The sequence below is a fragment of the Orycteropus afer genome, unplaced genomic scaffold (genome assembly GCF_000298275.1).
Source record: "Orycteropus afer afer isolate SDZICR_OR568_19922 unplaced genomic scaffold, OryAfe1.0 scaffold00294, whole genome shotgun sequence".
NCBI lineage: Eukaryota > Metazoa > Chordata > Mammalia > Tubulidentata > Orycteropodidae > Orycteropus > Orycteropus afer.
Window position 1 is genome coordinate 1,130,157 of NW_006921881.1, and position 12,891 is coordinate 1,143,047.

Genomic DNA, 12,891 nt, shown 5'->3' on the forward strand with positions numbered 1-12,891 from the left:
CATAGGGCCAAGGGAGGGAGAGTAGGAGGGAGGAGTGGATCAGGTGGTTATAAAGATCCTCAGAGGAAAGCTCAGAGACTCTAGTCCAACCAGGTCAACATTTCCACTCTGGGGCTGGAAGCCAAGATGGATGACACTCACCATAGCAGCCACAGCAAAAGGGGCATGGCTCTCTACAGTCTGTGAATTAAGCCATCAGGAACCATCACCACTAGGCTTCTTAGCCAGCTGATAGCACTTCTCCAAGTGGGTAGATTCCAATCCTTAGGACTTTCAGTCACCAAGTTAATCCAGACACTCTAAAACGGGACACTGCCCTGGCTGAGTGTTCAGGACTCTCACCCTAGAAAAAGGGAAACAATTAGGCATAGAGAATGAGGATCCCTACTGGCCCTTTTCAGCAACCCAAACCAAGTATCCAGTTTCCCAAATGACTCAGAACTTAAGTTTGACATCAAGACCAGTGTCAGAGACTCTAGTCTGAGAAATCATCATTCTCAATTTGGGGATGGGAGACTTGGATCAAGAGAAGCCATTCTGGAAAGAATCTAGTACAGCCTCAGTGAATGTAAAACAGCTCCCCTCCCACTTCCTCCCACAGTTACCTCTTCCCTGTGTCCATCCCTCCATGCACTCCTACTCCCTGAGCTGTCTCCCTGTGCCCTCTTTCTCCCATGATTGTTCTCTCCAAAGAGTGTATCTACTTCATGTAAATATTCAACTCATATGCCTGTCTTTTGTTTGGCTGGAAGCCACAGGTGCGGGTTCAATTCCAGACCTGAAGGGCAGGCAGCTAAGGACCATAGTCTCAGAGGTTCCACCAGGCTCTGTCAGACCAGCAAACCTGGTCGGTCCCCCCTCTTTTTGTCCTCCTCAAATGACTGAGTTTTGTTCCACATTGTTCTCCCTCAGGGATGGCAAATTTGAGAGACAAGGAGCAATAAATATTGGACTGCAGCAAATACTTGGTGGGGGTAAGAGGGCACCTATATTTGAAAACAACTGGTGGTGGAGTGTAGGCTTAGTCAATGTACCGTTTTTACATGGCTGCACATGCTCATTAGGAAATAAGCACACCCTTGTGAAGAAACAGCTTGAAAATAACCTGTAAAAGCACTTGAGTAAAGGATACTCACCTTTATCCAAAGATGATACCCTGGTGGACGTCTTAAAACCCTAAAAAGATGAGATACAAGACACTACAATAAAGGATTTAAGGGCTTCTACTCATAAGCTTCTTCCCACGTCTAGATACCAAGTATCCCAGCCTGGGGGGTAGGGGGTGTCAGCGCGCTGCGGTGATGGCGTCAGCGAGACACTCAGAATCACCTGGGGTCATCATCACCACCACCACCCCCATTCTTCCCGCGGCGACTGCTCTCCACCTAGCACAACACACTCACCATCGTGGCGCGGCAGACCCGCCTGCGAGGCTCAGGAGCCTGGGAAGAAATTAGTTGAGTCAGCAGGAGCTCTGGTAGCGTAGTGCCTTAAGACACTTGACTGCTAACCAGGCGGCCAGCGATTCAAACCCACCAGCCACTCCTCGCAAGAAAGATGGGGCAATCTACTTCCGTGGTGATACTGCCTCGGAAACCCAAAGAGGGCTCGCTATGAGTCGGGTCTGACGCGATGGCACATATCAACAACAACAGTAGAAGCCGGAGCGACTACGGCTAAGGTCCCCTTACCCCGGGCTGGGTCAGTTCCGGGCATTGGCGTCACGGACGCATCAGAAACTCTAGTCTGTAATGGTAATTCATCATTCTCAGCCTGGGACTACATCCCCTCACCCACCAGGGCCCCGCGGTACCTGCACGCGGCAACGTGCCAAGATGGCGCAAGACTCCACTCCCAGCCGCCCTCCTCACACTCAAGGGCAACCTCGGGGGCCGGCGCCGGTCGGACGAGTGAACTCCCATAATTAAAGCGCACGCAGCTAGTCACACAAAGGATAAAAAGAAAGCACAAAGGCACGGCCAGGGCTATTTATAACGGCGCGGGGTCGGGGGCTTGACAGTTATGGCTGTCTTCTTAAATGCCTGGCTGAAACCGCGGTATTAGCGTCATCGTTCATTTAAACAGGAATAGAACAGAGTGAAAGGGAGGTTATAGAAGTATGTTTCATACTCTTCTTAACAGATAGTCGGATCTGTTTTGTGAATTTTGAAAAACAGAAAACAGGCGACCTGGCTGGCCAGGCAGGAGAAAGACCCGGTGCCGGCGGAATGCGGGCTTGGGTTGGGCGCTCTGCTGCCCCCTCCCGGGAAGTCCAGTGCCCTGCGCCGTGTGGCATGGCTTGGGTAAGGGCAAAGCGAAGAGGACTTTCGCGGGCCGTTAATGACCTATGAACTCGTCCCTCGTCCTCTTTTGTTCCAGCTTGGGGTCCGGTCACCTTGGGGGACCTTACTCCACTCAGGCCAGCCAGAAAAATCTACCAGAGCCTGCGGATCTCTCATGTCCTTTTCATGAGCCGTGTGTGGCCTGGAAGTTGGCGAGAGGCAAGGGGAAGTGTGCATGCAGTACCCTTAATAGCACCACATGTCACAGGGAGCTTGTGAACAAACCGAACTGGGGGCAAGAGATGGGAACTGTTGGCAGGCCCTGTTCTTAGTCATTTGCTCTTGGCCCTTAATTCACCAATTTGTATATTATCCCAAATCTTACCTTCCTGGCGGCTGCTTCCTCACCTCCCTTGTTTACAAATGTAGCTAGTGTTGGGTGATACATGTTGTCATCTTTTTTTTTTTTTTCCATGTTTTGTGAGAAAGCCACAAATAATAGGGTGATTTGGAAGCTACAAACCATGCAGAATCAATCACTTTTGAGTGATACGAAATAGGTGCGGGGGAAAAAAAAATTCACTGCCTTCAGTCCAATCTGACTCATAGTGGCCCCTCCTTGGGTTTCTGAGGGGGTATCACTATGGAAGTAGATTGCCCAATCTTCCTTCTGAGGAGTGGCTGGTGGATTTGAACCACCAGCCTTCTGGTTAGCAGTCAAATACCTTAGGTACCGCACCATCAGAGCTCTAATTTAGGTGCAATGGGTATAAAATTTGGAAGAAGCCATTGTGGGAGCAAGAAATACATCCTTTTACTTCCTCCCCTGCAATCAGTTTTCCCCCAGTTTCAGCCTTCCATTGAAAAAAAATCTTCCAAGAATCCTATTAGTATTCACTTTTTCATATGACACATTTTCAGTGCAGAGGGGCCGAGTTCCACTAGTGACTGATGTTGCAAAGTGATTGCTTTTTAAGTTCCAAGATGTGTATGTGTATAGGTAGGCAATGACTTTTATTCTAATGTTGTTTTCTAATGAACGGATTCCCTACCTAGGGAATCAAGAACTTGATTGGTTCAGCCTCAGGAACCCTCTTGCCCCCACTGCTACTGCACAAGATTTCCCTAACATGTTATCATAGTTTCTGCCAGTCAGTCAAACCTTTAAGGCCTGCTAAGCCTTCAGCACTCATCAGCAGAAAGCCCCTTACCATCAACTTCTTTCCCAGAAGCAATGACAGCCTCCTGTCCTCTATGCCCTCTTCCCTGTGAAATGAAACACCTTGGCAGCTTTAAATATACGCAGATGCCTAGGCCCACAGACTCTGAATTTGCCTGGGTGAGGCACTGGTTTAACTTCCTCAAATGATTTTAACATGCCACATGGGTGGTTTAAAGGGCTTGAAGCTAAAGGATGGAGTCCCACTACTTCCTGGAAGTTAAAAAGGGAGTCCCCAATTACTGCTGATACAGCAGTTAACCTGCTTTTTGCTGTGGTCAGAGTATACAGTATTAAAGGTTCAACTTTCTTATAAGTAAAATAGGCCTTTGATAACTAGCCTAGGAACCAAAGGAATTCTTACTACAGTATATTCTTTTACATGCTTTCAAGAAAAGGTTTCCTGTACTTTGTTATTCTTAAAATCTTTCATTTTCTCAGAAGGCAAAGATTTAGTGTAACAGTGGACCTTTAATCTAATTTTAGAATAGCTATTTCCAGGCTCAGTTTTTGAGAAGAAGGGAGTTGTAGTTCTCTCAGATGTGAGGAGGTGCTAAGGACACATAGTGCTATAGCAGGAAGACTCCACTAGGAAGGACTTGTGGGAAGGAAGCTCGTAACTTTGATTTTCCTAGTTCTGTGCTGTGCAGCTTATCATTTTTTTTTTTGTCCCCTCCTAATTCCCTATTGCTTTAATTGCTTTTGTTTTTAGATTGTCCATAAGGACAAAAGCTACTGATTGTTAAACTTAATGCAAAACCCATCACTTGGAATCAGACAAACCAAACCCACTACTGTCTGAATTGATTCTGACTCATAGTGACCGTTTTAAAATAGAGTAGAACTCTAGTGGCCTAGTGCCTAAGGCATTTGACTGCTAACCAGAAGGTTGGTGGTTCAAACCCACCAGCCACTCTGTGGAAGAAAGACTGGACAACCTACTTCTGTAAATATTTACTACCTAGGAAACCCAAAGGGGGTCACTATGGGTCAGTATTGACTTGATGGCAGTGAATTTGGTTTTTCTGGTTTGCCTCATCATGTTTCCAAGGCTGTGTATCTTTATGGAAGCAGACTGCCTCTTCTGCACACCAGCTGATGGTTTCAAACCACTGACCTTTTGGGTAGCAGCTGAATGCTTTAACCACTATGTCACCACAGCACCTACAGCAGGCACAACTAAATGGCAGTAGCAGTCTGGCAGTCTCCAAAAGCTGTCACTTGCTGCTCTCTAATCTCACATTAGATTTCATACATCTAATCTAGATGTAGCTGAAGTGACCACCTCCACATTACTAACCTGTGCAAAAACTTTAGAATACCTAATTTAGAGAGTGATAGGGTGAAAATTACTTCGGTAACACAAGTAACTTCCTACAGTGACAGGCCCACTTCTCTTCTGCTGCCATGGCCCCAAATTCTCAGCATCACTCAAGACTCTTCACTTGGATAACTGCAGCTACCATAACCACAGCTAGAGACATTGTTACTTGTTTCATATTTCTGCTTAAAACCATGTTAAAGCTTTGGAAGTAAGCCCATTCAGATGAAATGCTTTAAAAAGAGGCAAAACAAACTGAGCCTAAAAAATTTGCACTTAGTAACAGATGGAATTCACAGAGCCATACCATAACTTATAACTTAACTAAAACCCTGTAAGATTGACAGGTGAGGAGTAAGCAATGTAGCTCAAGGGCTCTCTACACACATTAAGTGCAGGGAGGTGAGCAAGGAACCAAGAACCACCCTCCACACTGCCTCCCCCTTTCTGCCCAGTCAACCCACACCAACCTCCCCCTAACATCCTTTTCTGGGTCCCATACCACTAAAAAATGGAAATCTACAATTTTTGCCTTCTCCTTAACACAGATGTCATTCACATCCCACAGTAAGTCCCAACAAAAATAGCCATGGCTCTTGGTGTACATATCCCTCTTTCAGAGGCATTGTTCCTTTCCCTGTTGATGGAATTAATTCTATGGAATTCAAATGCAATGAGAAGGACCATTAAGACAACTGCCACCCAGTTGACTCCAACTCATGGCAATCCCATGTTATGTCAGAACTGTGCTCCACAGGGTTTTCAATGTGTGACTGTTTGGGAAGCTCTTTCCTTCCAGACACTTAAGTAAACTCAAATCTCCAACCTTTTGATTAAGAACCCAGCATTTTTTCAGTTTGCACCACCCAGGGAATGAAAACCCATTATCCCTCCCCAAGTACAAACAGTAGAAGAGTTAACACATTTTTGGTATTTTATTTTTCAATTTTAAGTAAACAAATTATAAAAATATACATTCTGTCTTTGGCATGCTTTGCAAAACAAAAAATCAGACAGAGGGTGGCAGTGTTGCTTCATTTCACAATTAAGAAACTAAAAAATACAAGCTTAGAGTACCAATTTGCGTTAAATGCAAAGAATTCAATAAACACATTAGTCATACCACAAACAATTTAAAAAAAAAAAAAAAAGACAGCTAGTTGCCACCAGATTACAACTTAACCATAGACTGAAAGAAAATACAAGGCTAAAAGTACTTTTAAAAAACAGGGTAATGCAAGATCCTTGAGATTCAACCCTTTCAAAGAACAAGGGCAAACCAGCAAAGGTCCCCTAATCGACCTCTTCAATGGTGGGGCCAGATCCAGAGGCACCTCTAGGAGCCTGAGCCCCAAAGCCACCAGCCCCAGAGCCACCTGCTCCCTGATACAGTCCACTAATGATGGGGTTACACACCTGCTCCAGCTCCTTCCTCTTGTGCTCAAACTCATCCTTCTCGGCCAGGGTGTTGGCATCCAGCCAGGAGATCACCTCCTGGCACTTGTCCAGCACCTTTTTCTTGTCACTCTCGCTGATCTTGCCCTTGAGCCCCTCATCCTCCACAGCGCTCTTCATGTTGAAGGCATAGGACTCCAGAGCATTCTTGGCAGACACCCTCTCCCGCTGCACCTCGTCCTCGGCTTTGTACTTCTCTGCCTCCTGCACCATGCGCTCGATCTCCTCCTTGCTCAGGCGGCCCTTGTCGTTGGTGATGGTGATCTTGTTGGCCTTGCCCGTGCTCTTGTCAGTGGCCGTGACGTTGAGGATGCCATTGGCGTCGATGTCAAAAGTCACCTCGATCTGGGGCACGCCCCTGGGGGCCGGAGGGATGCCGCTCAGCTCGAATCGACCCAGCAGGTTGTTGTCGCGTGTCATGGCTCTCTCACCCTCGTACACCTGGATCAGCACCCCGGGCTGGTTGTCGGAGTAGGTGGTGAAGATCTGCGTCTGCTTGGTGGGGATGGTGGAGTTGCGCTTGATCAGGGCAGTCATCACGCCCCCAGCCGTCTCCAGCCCCAGCGACAGGGGAGCCACGTCCAGCAGCAGCAGGTCCTGCACGTTCTCAGACTTGTCTCCCATCAGGATGGCTGCCTGCACTGCTGCCCCATAGGCCACCGCCTCGTCAGGATTGATGCTCTTATTGAGGTCGCGCCCGTTGAAGAAATCCTGCAGCAGCTTCTGCACCTTGGGGATGCGCGTGGAGCCTCCCACCAGGACCAGGTCGTGGATCTGCGCCTTGTCCAGCTTGGCGTCACGCAGAGCCTTCTCCACCGGCTCCAGGGTGCTGCGGAAGAGGTCGGAGCACAGCTCCTCGAAGCGCGCCCTGGTGATGGAAGTGTAGAAGTCGATGCCCTCGAACAGGGAGTCGATCTCCAGGCTGGCTTGGGTGCTGGACGACAGGGTCCTCTTGGCCCTCTCGCAGGCAGTGCGCAGCCGCCTCACGGCCCGCTTGTTCTGGCTGATGTCCTTCTTGTGCTTCCTCTTGAACTCCTCCACGAAGTGGTTCACCAGCCTGTTGTCAAAGTCCTCCCCACCCAGGTGGGTGTCCCCGGCCGTGGCTTTCACCTCGAAGATGCCGTCGTCGATCGTCAGGATGGACACGTCGAAAGTGCCCCCGCCCAGGTCAAAGATGAGGACGTTGCGCTCCCCCTTGCCCGTCCGGTCCAGCCCGTAGGCGATGGCGGCCGCCGTGGGCTCGTTGATGATCCTCAGCACGTTCAGCCCCGCGATCACCCCCGCATCCTTGGTGGCCTGGCGCTGCGAGTCGTTGAAGTAGGCCGGCACGGTGATCACCGCGTTCGTCACCGGGTAGCCCAGGTAGGCCTCGGCGATCTCCTTCATCTTGGTCAACACCATGGACGAGATCTCCTCGGGGTAGAACGCCTTGGTCTCCCCCTTGTAGCTCACCTGCACCTTGGGCTTTTCGCCGTCGTTGATCACCCGGAAGGGCCAGTGCTTCATGTCCGACTGCACCACCGGGTCACCGAACTTGCGGCCGATCAGCCGCTTCGCGTCGAACACCGTGTTCTGCGGGTTGAGCGCCACCTGGTTCTTGGCCGCATCCCCGATGAGCCGCTCGGTGTCGGTGAAGGCCACGTAACTGGGGGTGGTGCGGTTACCTTGATCGTTGGCGATGATCTCTACCTTGCCGTGCTGGAACACCCCCACGCAGGAGTAGGTGGTGCCCAGGTCGATGCCGATGGCTGTGCTTTTAGCCATGTCGGACTGCTGCTCTCACCCTACGCTTAAGTTTTAGCCTTGAGAAGGCGGATGGAAGTCTCCACGAGAAACGCTGTCTCTTCGGAACGCTGAAACCTGAACGTTCCAGAGCCACCGTACTGCTCGCAGACGCTTGTAGGTATAAACCACACTCACGTGAAAGGTAAAAGCCACCCTTCTCTTGGTAGGCTGTTTCTGTGCTGGCTGTGCTTCACTGCTTTTATAATTCTCCATGGAGCCCCGCCTTTTCCCTCCTGAGCCAATCACCACGCTCCGTGGGCTGCAAGGTCTGGAATATTCCAGGAGCTTCCCTTCGAGTTCTAGCCCCAGGCTTCCTGGGACCAATCAGCGTCCAGGAATCTACACAGTCCTCCTTTCTGCCCGCCCCCCTTCTCCCGCAACGGAAAACTCCAGACTCTTCTCCAATTCACTGGAGGCTGCGCCAGGGTTGAAAGAAGGAGGGGGCAGTTCGGAGGGTTTTCTGACTCTGAACATCCTGTGTCCGATTCTATGGCATGCAGGCGTCAAGTCACTTAGCCAGTTTGGAATTAACCAGAAGGGCCAGCACTTGGCTTGTAATAATTACAGGGCGGCGCGTGGCTCATGGGACTCAAACTAGTTTGGTAGTTTAAGGTAGAGTTAAGGGCTACAATGCCGCGCGCGCACACACCACACCACACACAAACACACCCCTCCACACCACACACACACCTCTCTTTCTCTCTCTGTAGACATTCGAGAAAGTTTGAGCTTCTTGAAGAAGGCCGGTTATGAGTGGCCCAAGAGATTCTGACTGGACCTAGTTGGTGAGAGGCGAAGCTGCCTCCAGGCCTCGCGGGGAGGGGCTGCCTGAGGAACTGCTGGGTCTTGCGCGGCTTTTCCCCCCATGTTGATTCTCAAAAGGAAACTAGGAGAGGGATGCAATGTATTTCTTAAAGTTGTGGTAAAAATGTGTAGAACAAAGCGTTTGCGAAGTCAACTTTTTTTTACATGTAAAATTCAGTGGCGTGGATTAGTTAAATTGGTCATGTGCAACCGTTACCCCGTCCGTTTCCAAAGATTTCCCGTCACTATTAACAGAAAACTCCTGCCCCTATGCATTTACTTCCTCTTTCTCCATCATGCCTACACCTGGTAATCACTTATAATCTTTGGTGTCTATATAGTTTTCTGTTCTAGATATTTTATAAAAGTGATCATATACCATTTGTCCTTTTGTGACTAATTTCACTCAGTGTTTTTAAGGTTCATTCATCTATGTTGTAGCATGTATCAGGAGCAACAGTTTTTGACATAATCTTGAACCTACAGATGGAAAATGTGAGTCTGGGGAGGGTTGTCATATTTAAACTTAAAAGCAAGCAGGTAAACAGGCTATTTTAAAATAGGAGTAGGTCCAATGCAGGAGAAGAGAACGTGCTTGGTCTGGCAGAAGGGCAGGGCTGAGTCATAGGACGTCCTGCCCCACCCCTACTCCCCTTCGCCTCTGGCTTAGCCCGGGTTTTGAGAAGAGAAAAATTTTCCATAGTAAGTAGGGAGTCCTGAAGACCTTCATGGACTTCTCCCTTTCTCTTATCCTTCCCAGTAGGGCCATCCCTTCCTCCTTACTGCCTCCTCCTCAATCCCTGACTCAGTTACCTATGGTGGGAAGATGTCAGGGTCCACTTTAGAGTCCCAATTAGATTTTCCACCCTGGCCTCACAGCCCCCAAGCTGTCTATGACTTTTAGATTAAATCAAACAGGGATGGTGGGCCTGCAAGGGAGGATCAGCAGTGCTCATTTCTCCTTAAACAGCACACATGCTACAATAAGTCCTGTTTGAGGCAAACCAAGAAGGGGTGAAGCTGTAAGGCAGGTGGTTGGCCAAACTCCAGGTTGTAGTTCTCTCCTCTAAAATCTCAGGTTATTAGCCGTCCACTTAATTTAACCGCTTAGTATTTTAGCCTAGCTTCTAACTTCCAATACATGTCCCTCTGTTTTATATAAAATTACATTTGAAAATTTCTTTTGGCCTTTTGTCTTCATTCTTTGTGGGAACATCAGACCTCTTGTTAGGTACCAGAAATGAAAATATGAGGGGCATTAAAACAATTGCACTGAAAACGCACTGACCCATGTCACTTTAGTTTTGTATACTTCACTGTACCTAAATTATATTTCAATAAAATGTATTTTAAAAAAATTGCACTGGTTTCACAAGCCACAAAAATATAGATACATTACCCCCTGACTTGTGCACAGAAAACATAAGATCACAAGTTGCGGGAGGTAGCTTTGGACAGAGGGAGGAACTCCTGCCTTTGAACACCTGGCTTGCTAGGTATTCTTTTACACACACACACACACACACATTTAAAAAAAAAAAAAAAAACTGTCTACTATCAAAGCATCTCTTCTTGGAATTCAGAGGTATTCAGTTATTTATTATATAATTTGCTCAACCTGATCTAAATGGATGTTTCAAAGAAATTGCTTTAACAATCATGTGTGTTTGTGTGTGCAGACAGGCAATAACTGTTTAGATTCAAATGTGGGTCCCTGATGAATCACCTCCTAATCTAGTCAAACTGGCCAAACTTCAGACAGTTTCTATTTCTCTCTCTGCAATCTCTTGTTGGGATTGCCCAAACTTCCATCCCAGTTGCCTACTGTATTAACACTTTTAGAGGCCCTTAACCTCACATTCTTTCTCTGGAAGCCCCCTCACCACCAGTTGCTACCAGTGGGACTCCTGAATTAATTTCTTCCTTCCCCCCAAATCTCCTGCAATTTAGAATACAAGAGTTAATGGCTTGTTGCTAAGGGAGTTGAGGTCTTTCTGCTGCTTGGCGGGTGAACATAGGGCCCAAATCTTGCTGCAGTAGCAGAAGACCCAAAGATATGCACAGGAAATGCTTTTTCTCCATGGATCAAACAGCTTCACCTTGAGGTCAGTATTTACAGTACTATAGTTGACCAACCTTTTGGGTTAAATCTCTTTGTGGATTGGCCTAACGGTCTTCTGTATTCCTTTTCCGTTTCCTAATAAGAAGACAGTCACCTGAATTTTATCTTTAATTTTAGACTGGATGTCCCTGTTATGGAGTGAATTGTGTCCTCCCAAAATATGTTCTAATCCCTAACTTTTATGCTTGTGGAAGGAGTTCTGGTGGCTCTGTGGGTAAAGCATTGGGCTGCTAACCAAAAAGTTGTGGATTTGAACCCACAGAATGGTCCACAGAATGATGAGGCAGTCTGCTTCCCTGAAGATTTACAGCCTTAGAAACCTTACAGGACTGTTCTACTCTATCCTACTGGGTCACTATGAGTCAGAATGACTGGATGGCAGCGGGATACCTGTGATTATAACTCCATTTGGGAATGGGTAGTCTTTGTTGTGTAAATGAGGCAGCATTATTAGTGTAGGGTATATTCTGAGTCAATCTCAGAGAAATATAAAAACCAAAACCAAATTCACTGCCATTTGAGTCGGATCCAACTCATAGCGATCCCTCCTTGGGTTTCTGAGGGGGTATCACTACAGAAGTAGATTGTCCAATCTTCCTTCCTAGGAGTGGCTGGTGGGTTTGAACTGCCAGCCTTCTGATTAGCAGTCAAATGCCTTAGGCACTACGCCATCAGAGCTCAGAGAGAGATAAATGAGAGTAAACAAGCAAGCTAAGAAATAGAGATGGGGAAAGAGAAATGGCAAGCCACATGAAGATTGTCCAGGAGCAGAAACTTGGAAGAGACAAGGACCTCCCTCCAGAGCTTACAGATAAAGCCTTCTTCTACAGTAAACACTCTGAATTTAGACTTCCAGCCTCCTAAATTGTGAGAAAATAAATTCCTGTTAAAGCAATCTATTTATGATACTGTAACCTCTTCTATAGCTGCACTAGATAATTAAGACACTCCTCAAGGCAGAAACTCAATCAGATTTAACTCGTTACTAAAGTGACTATAAGAACCCCAAGATCAGGTACTGGTAGCCATGGCAAGTACACTAACAAGAAAATCTGTCTTCAGATCTAAAGAGATAAAAAACTTAGTGAAGTGGGGATGAGTTTCATCTCATGATATCCCAGTCAACTCAGTATGCGTTGCTTTATTACAGATTGCTGGAAACTATTGGTAAGCAGCTTCTAATGCAAACATGCAATCTGCACTAGCCTCTAAGCGGATATATATGGTGAAAGATAGTATCTTCAGGCAGACTATTCAGCCAAACCCTTTTATTTTCGAAGATCAGCACAAAGAGAGAGGTTGCAGGATGGTATGTACACCCAGACAAGGCCGGTGATTGGAACCTACACATTCTCACACTCCCAGTTTTGGCCTCCTTCCGATATTGGAATCAACCTGATCATTTTATTCCCTAAAAAAAGGAAAATGGATGCACACAGAGAAAAGGTATGAAGAATAATGTCAGGGCTCTGTGGGCATTAGAGGCACCGTGGGGTCTGTCAGCAGCTAAGGACTCCCCTCCGCCAGGCTGCCACTCCCCACAACTGGCTCACGACCATTCTCCCCATCTCCAGCCTTCCACACCCTTCCACCTTCTCCCAGTCCCATTTCCCCTCCCTGGCGTGTGGGGGGAAAAAAAGGAAGGAGGTGGACCCTTGTTACCAAGACAAAACTGGCTTGTAACCCACAGACTCTTCTGGAAATTCAAATATTGAGCCCTGACTAAGCTTGATGTTCGAGGGTGGGGCGAAATTGGGGAGTAGGGCGACTCGGGTGGAGCAGTTTGTAAAGAACCATTCCTATGACTCACGACCGGGCGATCTCAGCTTTCGGGCTCAAGAAACTCGAGAAAGTTCTGGGAACTGGCAGAAACAGGGAGAAGAGGCCAGAGCCAGACCCACGT

General features: G+C 47.6%; 1 protein-coding gene and 2 non-coding genes across 3 annotated transcripts; all 3 read right to left on the minus strand.

The window, feature by feature from the left end:
• Positions 1 to 432: 432 nt before the first annotated feature.
• On the minus strand, positions 433 to 499 carry LOC122151085. The gene has a single exon (XR_006163962.1). It is a non-coding gene; the product is annotated as a small nucleolar RNA SNORD52 (small nucleolar RNA).
• Positions 500 to 1,283: 784 nt separating this feature from the next.
• LOC122151086 lies at positions 1,284 to 1,346 on the minus strand. The gene has a single exon (XR_006163963.1). It is a non-coding gene; the product is annotated as a small nucleolar RNA SNORD48 (small nucleolar RNA).
• A 4,769-nt stretch (positions 1,347 to 6,115) lies between these two features.
• LOC103205928 (heat shock 70 kDa protein 1) lies at positions 6,116 to 8,041 on the minus strand. The gene has a single exon (XM_007951338.2). The coding sequence runs from the start codon at positions 8,039 to 8,041 to the stop codon at positions 6,116 to 6,118; it is 1,926 nt and encodes a 641-aa protein (XP_007949529.1).
• Positions 8,042 to 12,891: the final 4,850 nt, after the last annotated feature.

Coding starts and splice junctions, on each gene's coding strand:
- LOC103205928 (XM_007951338.2), bottom strand. CDS start 8,041: ATGGCTAAAAGCACAGCCATCGGCATCGACCTGGGCACCACCTACTCC.